The sequence below is a fragment of the Panthera pardus genome, unplaced genomic scaffold, assembly GCF_024362965.1.
Source record: "Panthera pardus isolate Hobbes unplaced genomic scaffold, ASM2436296v1 HiC_scaffold_8, whole genome shotgun sequence".
Classification (NCBI taxonomy): Eukaryota; Metazoa; Chordata; class Mammalia; order Carnivora; family Felidae; genus Panthera; species Panthera pardus.
In genome coordinates this window covers 77,455,127-77,474,331 of record NW_026527013.1, presented here as the reverse complement: position 1 = coordinate 77,474,331, position 19,205 = coordinate 77,455,127, and the positions used below count along the sequence as shown (strand labels likewise).

General features: G+C 39.6%; 1 protein-coding gene across 2 annotated transcripts in view; it reads left to right on the top strand.

The window, feature by feature from the left end:
• Positions 1-19,205, top strand: part of PRKAR2B (protein kinase cAMP-dependent type II regulatory subunit beta) — a 102,614-nt gene that overhangs the window by 50,730 nt on the left and 32,679 nt on the right. For both annotated transcript variants that reach the window (XM_053897954.1, XM_019451187.2), the window contains exon 3: positions 15,510-15,562. In XM_053897954.1, coding sequence (XP_053753929.1) covers positions 15,510-15,562 — 53 coding nt within the window. The remainder of the gene's footprint in view (positions 1-15,509; positions 15,563-19,205) is intronic.

The following is a 19,205-nucleotide window of genomic DNA, read 5'->3' as shown; positions in this document are numbered from 1 at the left end:
AGTGAATATTCTAATAAGGTTAGAATTTATGGGCTTTGGTAAGAGTTTGGGCTTTATATGTTGTGGGAAACAGATACATCATGCCCAGGAATGGTCAGGTTGGGATCCTGAAGTTTCAAAATGGCTCTATATTATCCTCCTTACCTCTTTCACCTTGGTCATTACCCAGGAACATACTGAGAAGAGGTGGTCTCTTTCTGGGGATAGCCACATGTAATCATCAGATGGCCTTACCAAGATACATGAACTAGGAGGAAGTAGTTAGACCATCAGCCCATTGTTCTGTTATTTTTTTTTTCCTACTGATTGATTGATTGATACTTTAACTTAAATACACGTTAACATATAGTATAATAATGGTTTCAGGAGTAGAATTTAGGGATTCATCACTTACATATAACACCCAGTGCTCATCCCAACAAGTGCCCTCCTTAATGCCCATCACCCACTTAGCCCATCCCCACCCAACACCCTCCAGCAACCCTCAGTTTATTCTCTGTTTTTAAGAGTGTCTTACGGTTTGCCACTATTGTGCTGTTATTGACATATGCATTGTGTATGTTAGAAATCCAGTAATGCAGTTTTATAGTTATTGGTTTATGCCATCTTGTCTTTTAAAGTAAAAATTAAGAGAAAAAACAGCAAAAGTGTGTTTATACAGTCTTGTATATTTACTCACATATTAACCATTTCCAACCCTCTTCATTTCTTCCTGCCAATTTGAGTTAGCATCTGATGACATATCCTTTTAGCCTGAAGGACTTCCTTTAGTATTTCTTATAGGGCACAGCTGCTAGCAACAAATATTCTCAGTCTTTGTTTACCTGAGAATGAATTCATGTTATCTTCATTTTTAAAGGATAGTTTTGCTGGGTATGGAATTCTTCGTGAAACAATTTCTTTTGGCAGTTTGAATATGGCATCAATGCCTTCTGATCTTTATTGTTTCTGATGAGAGGTTAACTATTATTTTATTATTCCCTGGTATATGATAAATTTTTTTTGCAGTTTTGAGGATTTTCTTTGTTTTTGATTTTTAAACACTTTACTAAAATGTGTCTAGGTATAGATTTTTTGGTGTGTGTTTATTCTAGGCTAAGTTTCATTGAGATTTTTGGGTAGTTAATGTTTTTCATAAAATTTAGGAATTGGGGGGCTATTATTTCTTCCTATTTTTTTCTGCCCCTTTCTCTCTTATTTTGGACCTGCCATTATGTGTAGGTTAGCATACTTGATGTTGTCTCATAGGTCTCTGAGGCTGTCTTTTATTTATTCATTTTTTAAGTCTATTTTACAGATTGAGTAATTTCTGTTGCTCTGTCTTCCAAGTTTCTTGGTTCTTTCTCTTGCCAAGTCAAACTTGGTGAGCCCATCTAGTGAATTTTCTGTCTCATTTATTAGGTTTTTCAACTCGAGAATTTCATTTGGTTCTTTTTTTTTTAATGTTTATTTATTTTTGAGAGACAGAGCACAAGTCAGGGAGGGGCAGAGGGAGAGCGAGACACAGAATCCGAAGCAGGCTCCACGCTCCGATCTGTCAGCACAAAGCCCCATGCAGGGCTTGAACTCACAAACTGAGAGATCATGCCTGAGCCAAAGTTGAACGCTTAACCAACTGAACCACCCAGTGCCCCAAACTGTGTACCGGTCTTGAAGCTTACTTAAAAAAATTTTTTTTTACATTTATTCATTTTTTGATAGAAAGCACAAGTGGAGGAGGGGTAGAGAGAGAGAGAGGGAGATGCAAAATCTGAAGCAGGCTCCAGGCTCCGAGCTATCAGCACAGAGCCCGACACGGGGCTCAAACTCACAAACCGTGAGATCATGACCTGAGCCCAATGCTCAACCTATGCCGGATGCTTAACCTACTGACCTAAGCCGGACGCTTAACTGACTGAGCCACTCAGGTGCCCCTTGAAGCTTACTTTAAAAATAAATAAATAAATAAAACTACTAAGATTTAGTGACCATTTCTTGTATCATTATATACTCCTATAAAATTTAATTTTTAAATGGACTCGTAGTATATCAGTAGTATATATATAGATATCATTAATTTATTGTTTATTGTTGAAGTTCAGATTTCTTCTATTTTGATCTGTCATCTCTTCAGATTACTTGAAGAGCACTTGTTGAAGTCGATATGAGCATTTTCAAGACCTAATATTTTCAAACTGACTCTTCCATCCAGCCCTACCCCCAGTTTAGAGTTTCACCAGCAGTATATAAAAGAAGAGCTCATTCTAAAATAGGCATCGTCTCTAAAACTGGATTTTATTAAAAAAAAAAAAAAAAACAAGTAACTTTGCTAATTTTAGATTTTAAATGTGTAATTGCTATTTTATCTTATTTTTGTATTTCTTATTTTGTCTTTGTATACTTTTTCTTTTTAATTAAAAATTAATTTAAATTCATTGTCATTTATCATCTCACAGATCTTGACAGTTTTCTAAAGCTTCCCTTAATAAAATAGAAATGGAAATTTTCTTTTCTTCAGGAGGAAAGTCCTATTAAGCTATTATAAGGATTTATTTCTTTTGGCTTTAAATAATGAATAAGCTAGACTGAATTGCATTTACTTGTGAATATGTATCATAATATATTTTAAGTCTTTGGATATTGATATGTACTGTTTTGTTACAATTTGGTCATATTTTTCTAAAATAACATTGAAATTCTTATTATACTTCTAATAATCACATAGGCTTGAATTGAAGGGTGTTCCCCTAATGCTTACATTTGGTAGTTTTATTACTAAACCTGGAAGCTGGAAATTGACCAAACTCTTTTCCCATAATTCTGGCTATATTTAATCCCAAATTCACATCCTAGAGCCATCTGATCAAATGATTCTGGTCCTGAAAATTTATTAATTATGAGAAGAATCCCTGTAGTGTTTCTATTCCTATAATTTTTTCATAGGTACATGTTAAGCAGCATTAGTCTCAAAAACAGTAAACAAATTAAATTATTCAGAAGCTTTAAGTTGCCCCAGCTCTACTACATCTGAAGGACAGAATTGTGTTTTGGTAAATAAGAGTATATCATTCATTATCAGCTAGCATTTATATTCATGTTACTTTACTGTGATCCAAGGTCTCAGACCAAAACAAAATTCCAAGAACTGAGCTTTTGTGCTCTTGGGAACCTGTTTGTTGACTTTTAATCAAAGTATGAAAATTCTTTTTTGATTTCTCCTTGGCTGTTAATTTCTGAAAACCCATAATATTTATCAAATATAATGCTCAAATCCTCCTTAGACTGTTTCAGCAAAACACAAATATAATTTCTATTATAGTACTATCCTCTACAACAAATGGACCTACTTGTTGTCTGCTACTCGGTAGTTCTGGAGCATATCATTGAAGAATTATGGTGATTAACAGTAAACACACTCAGGGGCACCTGGCTGGCTCAGTTGGTTAAGCATCTGACTCTTGATTTCAGCTTAGGTCACGATCTCATGGTTTGTGGGTTCGAGCCCTGCATCTGGCTCTGTGCTGACCATGTGGAGCCTGCTTGGGATTCTCTCTCTCCCTCTCTCTCTCTGCTCTCCCCTGCTTGTGCATGTATGCTCTCTCTCAAAAAACAAACAAACAAAAAAACTAAAAAAACAACTTAAAAGTAGTAAATACATACGTGGGCTTTAAAATGTTGATGGTTATCAAAATATTCTCAAAATTATTCTTCAGGCCCTTTTTGTGGTATCTCTTCACCTTATTCTTGGTCATTTATAAGTTTTTATTCTTTCTGTTAAAGAAAATTTACTTGGAATGTATTATTTGGAAAATACCCACGTACTGGGCCCTTTGATTACATACCCTTGCCATTTCTTGGATCTTGCACATTAAGTTTTCTTATATCCTTAACTGATGAAAGGAGCATTAGTAAGTATGGGGGACCACTGTTTCACATGAGAGGGAGTGGGAGCTCACGTGGTACTCCTCTATTCTCTGAGCTTAGTGTATGAATAGTGGTACTGTGTACAATGTTTAGAAACCTACCATCTTGATGTGATTCTTTTTATAAACCTATTAAATGCCTTGTCCTCTTGTGTCCTACTTCTTATAAACAAGTTAATTATCAAAAGAGGTGATGGTTTCAGGGACTGAACGCATATGTGAAGAGCATGTGGTGAAAAGGAAGTGGGTTGGGGGTAGATCCAATGATTGAATCCACATACTTGATAACTAAAGTTTTAAGATACTTTGGAGCCCATCTCTAGAATAAAAATTCACTTAGCATATGTACGTGAGTTCTGACAGGACTTTGTTTTTGCTTAGGAGGCAGTTTTGAAAAAAAATTCATACATTTTTTTGGGAACAGATTAAAGGAGGTTTTGGTTTCCATAGCTTTAATAATAGGAAAATAGCAAATGATGAGCAAATTCTCATTTGTATGAAGCTCTCTATTGCTGGTCATTTCTGTATCTCAGTGACACTGAGCATGATGGTTTATTTGCAAGGTGTGACTTGTTCCTGATTTACAGTCATTGAAAGTAGGTGGTATACAGATGGGGGAGAATAGTTTTTAGAAACAAAAACATAGAAATGAATTTGTAAGTTATGAAGTCCTACTGTAAATATCTCCCTTGTTGAAAGGGCAGCAAAAACAATGAATCAGGGCAATTGAATGAAATGTGTGGTAGCTAAAATGCTTATTTATGTGACAGTAGACTGTTGTATAGTGGAAATAACAGGAAAAAATTTATAGACATTCTTTTAGGATTGGTAATTGTATGTGGGAGATGATTTAGGAACCTATTTGAATGAAGGTTTATGACAATTTTACAGAGAACCTGAAGGTGGTCTGGGAAGGGTTGATTCTTAAAGCCATATCCATAACCTTGGGGAGAGGTAAAACAACTAGATTAGGTAGAAACTGTTTCTCTCCAGATACCATATGTTTTCACTCTTACGTGGATCCTGAGAAACTTAACAGAAGACCGTGGGGGAGGGGAAGGAAAAAAAAAGTTAGGGAGGGAGCCAAACCATAAGAGACTCTTAAAAACAGAATAAACTGAGGGTTGATGGGGAGTAGGAGGGAGGGGAGGATGGGTGATGGGCGTTGAGGAGGGCACCTGTTGGGATGAGCACTGGGTGTTGTATGGAAACCAATTTGACAATAAATTTCATATTTAAAAAAAAAAAACTTTCACTTCAGCAAGACAGGGTTATACAGTTATACATCTTGGCTAAAAGTTCTATAGTAAGATTTTGCCGACATGAACATAGCTGATCTGGGAATTAAATAGTCACTTATGTACTATTTAATGAAGCCTGCCAACATTTCTGCAAGATAGGTGCAACAATATTTATATTGCTGTCTTTGTAGCTGAAATTTAGGCAGTAATGGTAGATTATAATAACTTTTAATATTTTGATGCAAGAAACACTGAAATATTATGTTAAATGACTGTTCAATTAATACTTGGAAGGCAGAATCGTAATGATTCTGTTCAGAGTTTATGAGCCTTAGTGTGTAGATTTTTTTTAATGTTTATTTATTTATTTTTGAGAGAGAGAGAACACAAGCAGGGATGGGCAGAGAGAGGGGGAGACACAGAATCCAAAGCAGGCTCCAGGCTCTGAGCCGTCAGCACAGCCCCTGACTCAGGGCTCAAACTCACGAACCATGAGATCATGACTTGAGCTGAAGTCGGACACTTAGCTGACTAAGCCACCCAGGTACCCCTAGTCTGTAGATCTTTAAACTAAGAACTTTTAACCTTGTTTTTAAGTAAACTGTGAAGTTGATTTCAGTACTCTCACCGTTCCCCTTCTAAGCGATAGGATGAGAGAGGAAACCTTGGGCTTAGGGCCAGTAGCTGGTTTCTCTGCTCATTAGGGCTTTTCATAATATTCTGTTTTCTCTCCTCTGAGCATGTGGTGAGATGCAGGTCCCTCTCTCCTGAACTTAGGAATGTCCATGTCACTTGCCCTGTGAACTGTGATTATATATTCCTTCTTGGCAGAAGTGACATGTATCACTTCAGGCAGAAGCTTTAGGAGTGTAGGGGAGGAAAAATTCTCCTGTACCCTCTTTGGGGCTCTGGCTGGGCCTAAGAAACTGACATAGGATTAATAGGAGAACTTACATACATTTCATTGAATGTTTACACATATGTGGGGTCCTTCACAAGAAAACGAAGACCCAGGCAAGTGACTAGAGCAGGAAGCTTTTCTACCTTTGAGGAGACAGTAAGTTTGTAAAGTATTGACAAGACACAAAGGGGTTTGGGCTCTGAGTAGTAAATGGTCAAGAGGTAGCAAGGGTTTTTTTTATTTAAAAAAATTTTTTTAAATATTTACTTATTTTTGAGAGAGAGAGAGAGAGAGAGAGAGGGAGCACGCAAGCAGGGGAGGAGCAGAGAGAGAGGGAGACACAGAATCTGAAGCAGGCTCCAGGCCCTGAGCTGTCAGCACAGAGCCCATCGCGGGGCTGAACTGAAAAATCCAGAGATCATGATCTGAGCCAAAGTCAGTCTATTAACTGAATGATCCACCCTGGTGTCCCAACAAGGGTTGTTTATACAGCCTTCTTGGCCCTAACTTCCTTGTCTTTCATAAGGATGGGTGTCTCCCTTCCTCCTGGTACAGGAAAGGTATTTTTCACCTGGGAGATTTCAGGGGGAAAGGGCGATGTGGGGGAGGTCAGAGTGATCTTCTTGCTCATGCCGTTTTGTCAGACTTCTTTGGCTAAACGCAGTCCAAATAAGATGCCATGTTTTGGGGTGCTGGGTCTTGAACCAGGAGCCAGTGAGCAGTTTGCCACTGCCTTGGGGACCGGTGACATTCCAAATGGTGGAGGCTCTGTCGGCCTGCAGCCTTCAACAAAGACGACAGGGAGCAAAGTACCCACGGGACATGGATATGGCCATATCCATGGACATATCCTGTGAGTAAGAAGGAAACTTTTGTTTTCAGTCACTCCATTCTGGGAATGCTTGTTACTGTAGTATAAGCCAGCCTACCCTGGCAGATGCAGTTTCACTAGGTCTAAGATCAAAAGAAAATCATACTTTTCTCACCACTAAAATGCCTATTCATTTCCTCACTCATCTTTGTTCCCATTGACTGTGTGCCAGCTACTGTTTTAAGTGCTAGAAATGCCACACCGAACCAAACAGTTTCCTCTTTTCTCCCACTTCTTCCCACTGCCTGTTGACTGCCAGGGGGCTTCTTTCTCTGTGAAGCCTCCTCTGTCCTCCAAGCAGCTGCTCACTCGTTTTCCCCTGTGCTTCTACAGCATTCTTTTCCTCTGCATCATCTCTCAAATTCCACAATTAAAATTTTTTTAAATTTTTTTAAATGTTTATTTATTTTTGAGACAGAGGCAGAGCATGAGCAGGGGAGGGGCAGAGAGAGAGGGAGACACAATTCGAAGCAGGCTCCAGGCTCTGAGCTGTCAGTGCAGAGCCCGATGCAGGGCTTGAACTCACAAGCTGGGAGATTATGACCTGAGCTGAAGTCCAGCGCTTAACCGACGGAGCCACCCAGGCGCCCCCAAAATATTTTTTAATGATAAATAAGAATTCCAGTGGAGGGGCGCCTGGGTGGCTCAAGTTGGTTAAGCGTCCGACTCATGAGCTCACGGTTCATGGGTTTGAGCCCTGCATCCAGCTCTGTGCTGACAGTGTGGAGCTGGCTTGGAATTCTCTCTCTCTCCCTCTCTCTGCCCCTCCCATGTGCTCACTCGCTCATTCTCTTGCTCTCTCAAAATAAGTAAAAAAGGAACTTAAAAAATTAAAAAAAAAATTCCGATGGGTTCTTTTGCTTGAACGTGATTTGGGATCAAAATGTGAGCTTCTCCATTGTTAGATGTGTCCAAATGCCTTTGCTCTGTGAATTCAAAGTTAGGATCTTCACTGATGTGTCAGAGCAGATGGACACCACCCCTACCAGGGCAGAAATGTGGATGGGGGAGGGGGAGAGTCCGTTGACTGTCACTGTGCCTTTATTTGGCTGGAAATAGTGCATCTTATCCAGGTGCTTTTTTATTATTTTTGTCTCTCCCCCAAAGTCTTTTTAGGCTCCTTTCCCTCATCCCTCCCACCTCCATAATGAAATTTTAATACCACTCATGTACTGTAGATCTGTTTGTGTATTGTGTATATATATGTGCTTTACCCCCCCACACACACAAAAAGAGTAGTTTTTTTGTGCTCTCCCCCAACTAATCTTGCTTTTTACTAGTATTTGTAAGGGTAATTTTTTTCCCTTTGTAGGAGGGCATTTCCACTTCAATAAGCTAAGTTCAACCATATTGCAGTAGAACTCTGTTGTCTAATGCACCTGTGCTTTTTATCAGAGCTTTATTTTAAGCTGATTATCATTTAAATACATATGCTAAAATCTTACTGTACTGAGAACACTGGAAAAGTAATGTATTTTACAGGAATCGATTTTTTTCTAGGTTAAATGCCTTTAAACCATGCAGTTTCTCTGTACAGGCCACATTTGCTTTTTCCTTCTTTGACAAATATCTATTGAGGGTGTACTGTGCACAGGGCTCTGTGCCAGGTGCTGAGGCCCAGTGTAGTGGCTCACGGAGTACAGGCCGGCTCCTATATGCTTTGTTAGGCAGCAAGCTAGCACGGGTTATATAAACTAGTCCGATGCAGAGCTGTTTGAACAAATTTGTATACGTTTCCACCAAAGTACAGTGGACACTGGGTGAAAACCCCTGGGAGGTGCTGTAATCCCTTGTGCAGTAGAATAAGAAGGGTACTTGGTCTTTGTCCTGAGTCCCTGGCACAGAGCTCCTCAAACCCTTAGAATCTCCTGAGTGATAGGAATTTATTTGCTATGCAGTGACTCTTGGCTGAGGGGCTTCTCGATAGCTTGAGAATGGGGGCTGGTTGCCAGAAAGAACAAACTTTGGTTAGAAGCTTGGAACTTTTCTGCCCTAACCCCAACCTCTGGGAAGGGGAAGGAGACTGGAGATGGAGTTAATCACCGGCGGCCAGTGATTTAATTAATTGTGCCTGTGTAGTAAAACCCTAGATGACAAGGAGCGCCTGGGTGGCTTCGTTGGTTAAGCATCCAACTCTTGGTTTTGGCTCAGGTCATGATCTCACAGTTTGTGGGATCAAGCCCCACGTTGGGCTCTGTGCTTACAGTAGGGAGCCTGCTTGGGATTCTCTCTCTCTCTCTCTCTCTCTCTCTCTCTCAAAATAAACATTAAAGGAAAAAAAAAAAAGAAGAAGAAACTGTAGATGACAGGGTTGAGAGCTTCCAGATTGGTGAACACATCAGAGTGCTGGGAGGGTGGCATACCCAGAGAGCATTTGGAGATTCTGCCCCTCCCCCATACCTTGCCCTGTGAATCTCTTCCATTGGCTGTTCTTGAGTTGTTCCCTTTATAATAAACCAGTAAGAGTAAGGAAGGCACTTTCCTGAGTTCTGTGATTCATTCTAGTGAATTATGAAACTAGAGTGGTCATGAGAACCCTCAATTTATAACTGGTTAGTAGCCTGGGAATCGAGATCAGCATCTGAAGTGGGGTTGGTCCTGCAAGACTGAGCCCTTTGACTTGTGGCATCTGACACTAACTCAGGTAGATAGTATCAATTGAATTGGATTGGTAGATAATCCAGTTGGTATCAGAGAGTCGGAGGAGTGCTGTTGGGAGAAACAACATGTATTTGGTGTCATGATGGGAAAAAAAATCCCTTAACCTTGGCTGTCACTGCAGTTGATCCTTGAATAACACAGGTGTGAACTGTTCAGATCCACTTATACATGGATTTTTTTCAGTAAGCCTGGTATAGCATCACAGTACTGTAAATGTATTTTCTGTTCCTTAAGATTTTCTTAATAACATTTTCTTCTTTCTAGCCTTCTTTGTTATAAGAATACAGTTTCTAACACATATAACATACAAATGTGGGTTAATCAACTGTGTATGTTATCAGTAAGGCTTCCAATCAACTGTAGGCTACTTGTAAAGTTTTCAGAGAGTCAAAGTTATATGTGGATTTTTTAGGGGCACTTGGGTGGCTCAGTTGGTTGAGCATCCAACTCTCGATCTTGGTCTCAGGGTTGTGAGTTCAAGTCCTATGTTGGGCTCCGTTCTGGGCATGAAGTCTACTTTAAAAAAAGGTTATATGTGGATTTTCAACAGCATGGGGGTTGTCTTCCCTAACCCCTTCATTGTTCATGGGTTAACTGTGTGCAGACGTGTGTGTGTGTGTGTGTCTGTCTGTCTGTCTTACATGAGAAGATTGAGGGCCAAGCCCCAGAAGGTACAGAGTCAATATAGTTCCCACCTTCCTATTCTGTCCTGCGAACGATGACAGGTGACTGGCTATGTAATACATGCATATCACAGTACAATGTGGGAATCAACTTAAATTCTTAGACCATTCTAGATGTCCAAATAGATAATGTGAATATAGCAGGAAAGCCTCAATATAGGGTTCACTTAAAGAATAAGTCTCTGGCCCTTCCTACTGTGTAATTGCCACACAAAGAAGAGAATATATAGTTTCAGGCTCAATTTCAGATCTCCCAGGAGGGATAAGGTAAATACATTTTCCAAAGAATACAAAACAGCTCATAGTAGCTGGAGGCTTTGGTTTGAGGGTCCTTCAGGTACAGAGCCTTCATCCATTCATTCCTTGTACATATATTTCCTGAGCTTCTAATCTCTGTGCCAGGCCCCTTGGTGAACAGATAAAAGTTCTCATTTCTTTCTGTTTCCATTTCTTAGACAAATGGTGTTAGACATTTTAGCAAAGAAGGACAACTTTTTTTAAACATTTATTGTTGAGAGACAGAGAAAGACAGAGTGTGAGCAAGGGAGGGGCAGACAGAGAGGGAGACACAGAATCCAAAGCAGGTTCCAGGCTCTGAGCTGTCAGCACAGAGCCCAACGGGGGGCTTGAACTCACAAACTGTGAGGTCATGACCTGAACTGAAGTCAGATGCTTAACCAACTGAGCCACCCAGGCGCCCCATGAAGGACAACTTTTTATTCATTCATTTATTCTACTTGTGTCGGAGAGTCTATAATGCAGGTAGAATATTAGGAGATACTTAAACAAGGTATCATCTCTGCCCTCAAAGACCTTGCAAGCTTGTTTGTTCATTAATCAGTCATTCATTCAAAAAAGTATGCCTTGAGCCAGGTGGCATGCCAGGTCCATGCTAGGGAACTAGAGAGGGAACAGGAGCGCACACTTAGCTCCTGATGGGCTGTAAGTCCCAGCCTCAAGGGGGAGCAGATAGTAACACCTTTGGGAGAGTACAGAGTGTTAAGTGAAAACTGTGATCTCTGCCCATGGTATTGGGTCAGGGCAAAGGGAGTGCACAATGGGTTTTCCTAAACTAGCTCTAAGGAGGGTGCCTCTTGTCTAACTTTTTAGTTGGGGCTGGAAAGAAAGGATGGCTTGGAAAGGAGTTCCAGTCCCAGGAAACAGCATAAGTAAAGATTTGGGGGATGGAAAACACCATGACAGCGTACAAGACTGCATGTGCTGTGTTTTGATTTGGCTGTAGGAGGAGGGAGATGAACTGTAATGTAGTGAAACAGTTGCACATAAATGCCAAGAACTAAATCCTTGTAATATTGGCACAGTAAATAGTTCAAGGAAATGGGCAGCCAAGAAACAAATAAGCAATGCTGTAGATATCACAAATTAGAAGGGTGTTAAATAACAAATAATATTGGGACAATTAATAAGCTATTTAGAAATATAGTAGATTCTTACTCATAATTTTTGTCAGAGGTTAGGGGATTGGAATTTAGAGATTAGAGAATTAAGATTGCCCTCTATGCATTAAAATTTAAGATCAACACTAAAGGATTTACCTACTATACCAGCTCATTGAATATGTGATCCCATTAGCAGTGCTGACCACATGGGCCCCATATTTACAAGGGCCCCGAGTTTGGTCTAATGTTCTGTTGTTGCCCTCCTGAAATTCTTAATTTTGGAAAACAGGTCTGTGTTTTCATTTTGCACTGAGTCCTGCTTATTATGTAGCAGTCCTGCTTGTGGGATTGGTCATCTATGAAAACAAGGTTACAGAGCCAAGCTTTAGAAGTAGATGTCCTCATGCTTTTGGAAGAGTTGCAGCCAACAGGATTAAAGTGTGTAGGCCACAAGAGCAGGACCATCTGTATGGTGTCTGTGGAAGCCTCAAGCTGTCCCAGACTGATGCCACTAAACATTCATTTTATTAGACACACTCTCTGCCTCCAGCTCTTTCTCATCGAGCAGCCTTTTAATTGTGATTTGGCTTCTTCCATGGTCTTCCTGCAGGGAGAGAGCTGGTCATGCTGACTCCATACTTGATTCAGGGGTGAGTTACTAAATTGGTGTTCTGGCGATACGCATCAGGTGTTTTAATGGGAGCTTGCCCCTGAGAGACAGGCCCCCGCTTCTGTTCAGTTTCTGAGATAGAAGGTTGAAGTCCATGCATTAGGCTGGTGAGTTCACCAGAGTCAAGTGCAGAGCAGAATATTAGTTAAGAACAAGGGCTCTGGGGTCAGCCAGACCATGAATGCTGTGATCAGGTATTGGTCCTGTTGAACTAAAATATGTAATCTGGGCCAAGATACATAAACTCTTAGTGCCCTAGCCTTTCATCTGTCAATTGGTGATAGAAAACCTACCTTAGGGTTGTTGTGAGATTGAATGAGAAAATGTACACTAAGTCAGGGTTTCTCACCCACAGCATGTTGACAGCTTGAGCCAGGTGATTGTGGGTTGTGGGGAAGGGGAGCTGCCCCATGCGTTGTGGCTTGTTTATTGGTATCTTTGGCGTCCCTCAGTAGCCTGCAGCTTCCCCCTAAGCACCCCCCAGTTGTGACAATCAGAGTATCTCCAGACATTGCCAGATGTCCTCTGGGGACAGAATTGGTCCTGGTTACAAATCATTCACTCACTGGCCAAGGTGTATATAGAGTAATGCCTGGAGAAAAGAAAGCACATGCTAGGTTTTATAATAATAAGGGCGGTTGGGGTGCCTGGGTGGCTCAGTCGGTTAAGCATCAGACTTAGGCTCAGGTTATGACTCTCACAGTTAGTGGATTCGAGCCCTGCATCGGGCTCCGTGCTGACAGCTCGGAGCCTGGAGCCTGCTTCGGATTCTGTGTCTCCCTCTCTGTCAGTCCTTCCCCTACTGTCTCTCTCTCTCTCTCTCTCTCTCTCTCAAAAATAAATAAACATTGGGAAAAAAATTTTTTTAATAATAAGGGCAGTAGTAGTACTAATGATGATAGACTCCTGAGGCCTCTGGAAAGACATTTGTCAGCTGCTCACTGAACCTCTGTTCTTTAAATTTCTCCCGTCTACAGCAGAATAAAGGTCCACATGAATTAAAGGGCAAATGTAAAAAGATCTACTTTTAAAAAAGTGCAAGGGGGCACCTGGGTGGCTCAGTCGGTTAAGCGTCCGACTTCGGCTCAGGTCATGATCTCGCGGTTCGTGAGTTCAAGCCCTGCGTCGGGCTCTGTGCTGACAGCTCAGAGCCTGGAGCCTGTTTCAGATTCTGTGTCTCCCTCTCTCTCTCTGACCCTCCCCTGTTCATGCTCTCTATCTCAAACATAAATAAACGTTAAAAAAAATTAAAAAAAATAAAATAAAAAAGTGCAAGAGAGGTAAATCTTTAGATTTGTAAATAAAGAAGGAGTTTCTAAGCTCAAAACCAGTGGTATTTTGGGGATGTTTAATGTTGAGTTTAAATCGTATAGAGGAATTTTCTTCCTTGATCTCACTACATTAAAAATAAATAAATATGCCTAGCCTGTGAAAACTTTGTAATTGTAGTTAAAAAGCACACTGGATAAAATGACTGTGAGAAATAGGTCAGTGGTGTTAACAAACTGGTGTAAATCAAAAAGAAAACCAAATGCATACAGAAATTCCTCATATATAAAGACAAAGGTAGAAATATAGTCAGCTAATAAACATTTGAACATAGTTTAAAATGCAAAATAATATTTGTTTGTTTATTTACTTATAAATTTTTATTTATTTGTTTTGAGAGAGGAGGAGGGGGCCGAGGGAAAGGAGAGAGAGAATCCCAAGCAGGCTCCATGCTGTCGGTGCAGAGCCCAACACGGTGCTGTATCTCACAAACTGAGATCACGACCTGAGCCAAAATCCAGAGTCAGATACTTAATTGACTGAGCCACACAGGTGCCCCTAAAATTCAAAATAATTTTTAAAATTTTAAATAATTTTTTCATCTAAATTGGCAGGATTTTAAGCAGTAACGTCCAATTCTGTTGTATAGTTTAGAGAAGTCTTACACTTCTTTGTGGGACAGCAGATGGGTACAGTCCCTCTGAAGGAAGCTTGGTAATAAGTATGCCTTAAAAAATTGTCATACCTGTTAGCCCCCAAAAATTACATTTGGGAATAATTCCCATAGCATAATCTGAAATGTAGACAAATATTTATGCGTGAAGATGTTTATTGCAAGCTTCTTTTATTTTTATTTTTTTTTAATTTTTTTTAACGTTTATTTAATTTTGAGGCAGAGAGAGACAGAGCATGAACGGGGGAGGGTCAGAGAGAGAGAGAGACACAGAATGTGAAACAGGCTCCAGGTTCTGAGAGGTCAGCACAGAGCCCGACGCGGGGCTCGAACTCACGGACCGCGAGATCATGACCTGAGCCGAAGTCAGCCGCCCAACCGACTGAGCCACCCAGGCGCCCCGCAAGCTTCTTTTAATAGAAGCCAGCTAAGTGTCTAGCATTATGGGAGTGGTTAATGTTAGTTTATGATAATTAGCAGTCTTTAAAACAATTTTTGCAAAATGTTCCTAATGGCATATGCAATTCTTACAGTGTTAAATGAAAAAAGCAAGCTATTAACTGAATATACAGTATGAACTCAACTCAGAATAAAAACTAGAGAGGAATATGAACACGTTAATCATATTTGCCCTTGGAAGACTGGGTTATGAGTAATTTAGGGTAGATACTTGTAACTGTACAATTAAGTTGATCATCTCATAGCAGACTTAGACTTTTTTTGGTGTCTCTTTGAGGAATTTTTAAATCTTGTGCATTTCTAGTGCTTGGAAATGAAGGTGGAACAGGTGAAGCTATGTTTCTTTGAGTAACAGAAAGTAGAAAGCAATTGTCATTGTCTTAAAGTACTGTTTTATCAGTTCATGGGTTTGAGCTCCACGCCAGGCTCTGCTGACAGTGCTGAGCCTGGAGCCTGCTTCAGAGTCTGTGTCTCCCTCTCTCTCTGCCCCTCCCCGGCTCATGCTCTGTCTCTCTCTCTCAAAAAAAAAAAATAAATAAATAAACATTAAAAATTTTTTAAAAAATTTAAAAAAATAAAGTACTGTTTTATATTTTAATCAGTTTTTTATAAATTGAAATAAGAAATTGGTTTTGGGGTGTAGACTGCTTGCCCTGGCTGAAATGAATTAATGTTGTTTTATACCATGGTTCTCTTTTTGTTCATTTATTTTTTTAAGGTATATTTATTGTAGTATGTTTCTTGATAAAAACATCAAATGTCCATTTTTATTTTTATAGTATGTGCTGAAGCTTATAATCCTGATGAAGAAGAAGATGATGCAGAGTCCAGGGTATGTAATTAATAAGTTAATTTTAAATTATACTCCTGTATTAGATCAGGAATATAATAATAAAAGATGTTAACAGGCATATAGATCAACAGAAGGCATAATGCAAGTATTTTGACTGTTTCTTTTTCCTAGTTTTCTCTTGGATGCTTTACTTCTACTTCAAGTTCTATAGAATTACTTTTTTCCAAAAAGAGTCTTTTTGTTTGGGTAAAAGGAAAGATGAACATAAACACCAGTTGTGGTTTCATTTCTTTTTGCAAAAATACGGCCTGGTGATGGAAAATGTTTTTTAGCTATCTTTCTCATAGTGTTAATGCTATTTTTTCTGATAGTATTTCTAGTAAAGAAAAATACAGGGGAAAGCCTTTTTGTTCCTACTAGTTTATAACAACAGAAGCTTATTCTGAAACAAACAAAATCACAGTAAAATTACATCTAATGTGTCAGTTTAAAAGTTCTTACTTTTAAAAATCTATTATGAGTCTTAATAGATTGCTCAGAAACTGATTTCTTGAAGGCTGTAATGTTATTTGTAAGAATTTGTCCAGTTTTGTTTGAAGCAGTTTTTAAGCTATGTCCCTTCACTCCCTTCACCTTTTATTTATTTAGTAAAAAGTAAGCTAAATATAAGAGATTGCTCTGCCTAGAAAATGGAAAGTAATGATTTTCTTTCTTTCCTTCCTTCCTTCCTTCCTTCCTTCCTTCCTTCCTTCCTTCCTTCCTTCCTTCCTGTCTTTGTTTCATACTTAACTTGGCAAAAGCTCCATTTGTTGTTTGGCTTCAAAAAATAAAAATTTATTTCTATAGCTCTGACAATACTTAAATAAGATTGAGTTTTAATATGGAAAAGCAAATAGTATATCCCTAAGTCATTACATCATTAAGCTCCCTGAAATATATGTAAAATCCAGGGGTAGAAAGATCAAGGAGCCTCTGTTAACACAGAAGGTCTTGAAGAAAATCCCATCTCATTCTTGTACCTGTGGGGATTCCCAGCACCTGCATGGTGGGAGCTCACGGTTTGCTACCAGAACTCAAATTAATTTGATAATGTCTATAAATTCTGGCCTGAAATTGTGTTTTCTTAGGATTAAGGTATCATTACTAATGTGTGGCATATTGTTAGCACTTCATGTAGGTGGAAAAACCAGGCCCTCCCCGTCGTGTACTTGATTTATGTATCTAGCAGAAACAATAATGGGTGACTTTGAAGAGGACACACATCTTTACGCTTGTTCATAGCTACCATTTGATCTGTGATAGGTAAAGTGGTTGGCTGGGTCACACTCCACTTAATTCCTAACAGTCTTATTTGGGAGGGGTGGTACCAGTTAAGATTCATTTGGCTACATTAAAAAACCCAATCACATTGAGATAAAAATTAAAAATATATATATATTGGGGAAATTTATTGGATATATTCTTGGAAATCTCATAGAATTCCAGAAAGAATTAAAAAACCCAAAAAACGGAAGCCGTAGCTGGTAGACAGGAGCCAGGCCACCTCTGGGGTCTCTCCATAGCAGTGATTCAGGACTTAAGACTACTGTTCTGGAAAGGGACTTGGCTACCAATTGCTTTTATGCTGTGTCTCTCAGTTTAAAGACCCAGTTTCCCTGGGAGAGTTTCTCACGGACCCAGCTAGGGGGCCAGGGACAAGAGGTGCAGACTTAGCTACTGGCCACCACTTTTAAGTGAAGGCAGTTCCTAGAGAAGGAGGAATCTCGATGGGTGGGGGTTTATCGCTAGAGTTATCCCCTGTAACACCCTTGATATTACTTTTAACAGTGTATTGGTAATTAACTTGTTATAATTATAAGGCGCTTCAGATTCTCTCCATTAGGAGAGAATGACTGTTCTTTAAACGTGTTACTAAAAACTGCACTGTTTTTCCAGTCTTAGATACTACAAGGCAAACTGCACCATAGTACTTGGAAATGATTATGACAGATTTCAAAATTAATTGGCTCTAAGCAGGTATTGGAAAATGTAAAGAAAATATATAGTATATTTTGATAAGGTACCATTTCATTTGAACGTTTTGTATTATTTCACAGACTATGCAGCAGATCCTTAAATCTCAGATTAGTATAAATGAGTATTTATTCTGATATGAATTCAAAGAAAATTTAAACACTTAAGATTGATGTTGCAAAATCACAAATTAGATTTTACCTTTAATGAATGAAAACACAGGGGTGCCTGGCTGGCTGAGTAGGTAGAGCGTGTGGCTCTTGATCTTGGTTGTGAGTTTGAGCCCCACATTGGGTATAGAGATTACTTTAAAAAAATGAAAATATCGGGGTGCCTGGGTGGCTTAGTTGGTTAAGCTTCCGACTTCGGCTCAGGTCATGATCTCAGAGTTCATGGGTTTGAGCCCCGCGTCGGGCTCTGTGCTCACACCTCAGAGCCTGGAGCCTGCCTCAGATTCTGTGTCTCCCTCTCTCTCTCTTCTCTTCCCCTCCCCTGCTTGCACTCTGTCTGTCTCTCTCTCTGTCTCTCTCTCTCAAAATAAATAAACATTAAAAAAATTTTTTTAAATACTTAAAAAAAAAGAAAATATACAAGTTTTATGTACATCTAACATGTAGCCCTTCTGGTAGAGAAGAGCTGGTAAGTTTAAGAGTAGATCATTTCTGGCAGAGCATGCAACTCTTGATTTTGGGGTCACAAGTTCAAACTCCACATTGGGTACAGAGATTACTTAAATAAAAATTTTTAAAGAACAGTGGAACATTTCTTTGTTGTGTTACTCCACAGAATTTGGAGGGTGGGGGGTGCCTTCTGTATATCTGGTGGGGTGCTAGGATGTTCCTTGCTGAGCACCGTGGACAAATCCCTGCCATCTTGGGGCTTAGAGTCTCCTAGCAGAATTAGACAACAAGCCAGTAAATTAATGAACAGTTGCAAAGTGTGAGCACTAAAAGGATAGTGAAGCAGGGTCTAGTAATGAAAACAAAACCAACCCCACTTGACAAGGTCCCTAATTAAATGGAGTGGTTGCAGAAGCCTCTTTGATGTGAGACTGGGGAGAGTCTTGCTCAAAAGCCCTGAAGCCCCTTTTGGGTTTATCTCAGAGTCTCAGCAGGGAGCAGGTGATAGTTCCCAGCCAAGGCAGGTGTGGCCACAGTGGTTCAGGTGAGGCTGGGGGAGGAGGGAGGGAGATTTAATACCCAGTAAATGTGATGGAATCCATCTAGGTGTTCAGATTTAAATTTTTTAAACATTACCTTCAGCTCTGTGTGGAGAATGGACTGGACAAATAGAAAAATATCTTGTACAGATATCTCTTGCTTTACCAAAATAGATTTGTAGTGTTTTCTTTAAAGAAAACATCTACATAATTTTTTTATGAATTGTTTTTCTGATTATTTAGTTGAAAGACACCCAAGATTTAGATAAGTTGACAAACTTTTTCTGTAAACCTTTTTTTTTCCTGAAAAATATACTGTTTTCAGATAATAAATATTTTAGGCTTTGGAGGCCATACAGTTTCTGTCAAAGCTACTTGCTCTGCTCTTGTAGCTTGAAAACAGCCATAGACACTACATAAATGGATGAATGTGTCTGTGTTCCGTTAAAACTTTATCTATGGGGGTGCCTGCCTGGCTCAGTCAGTAGAGCACGTGACTCTTGATCTTGG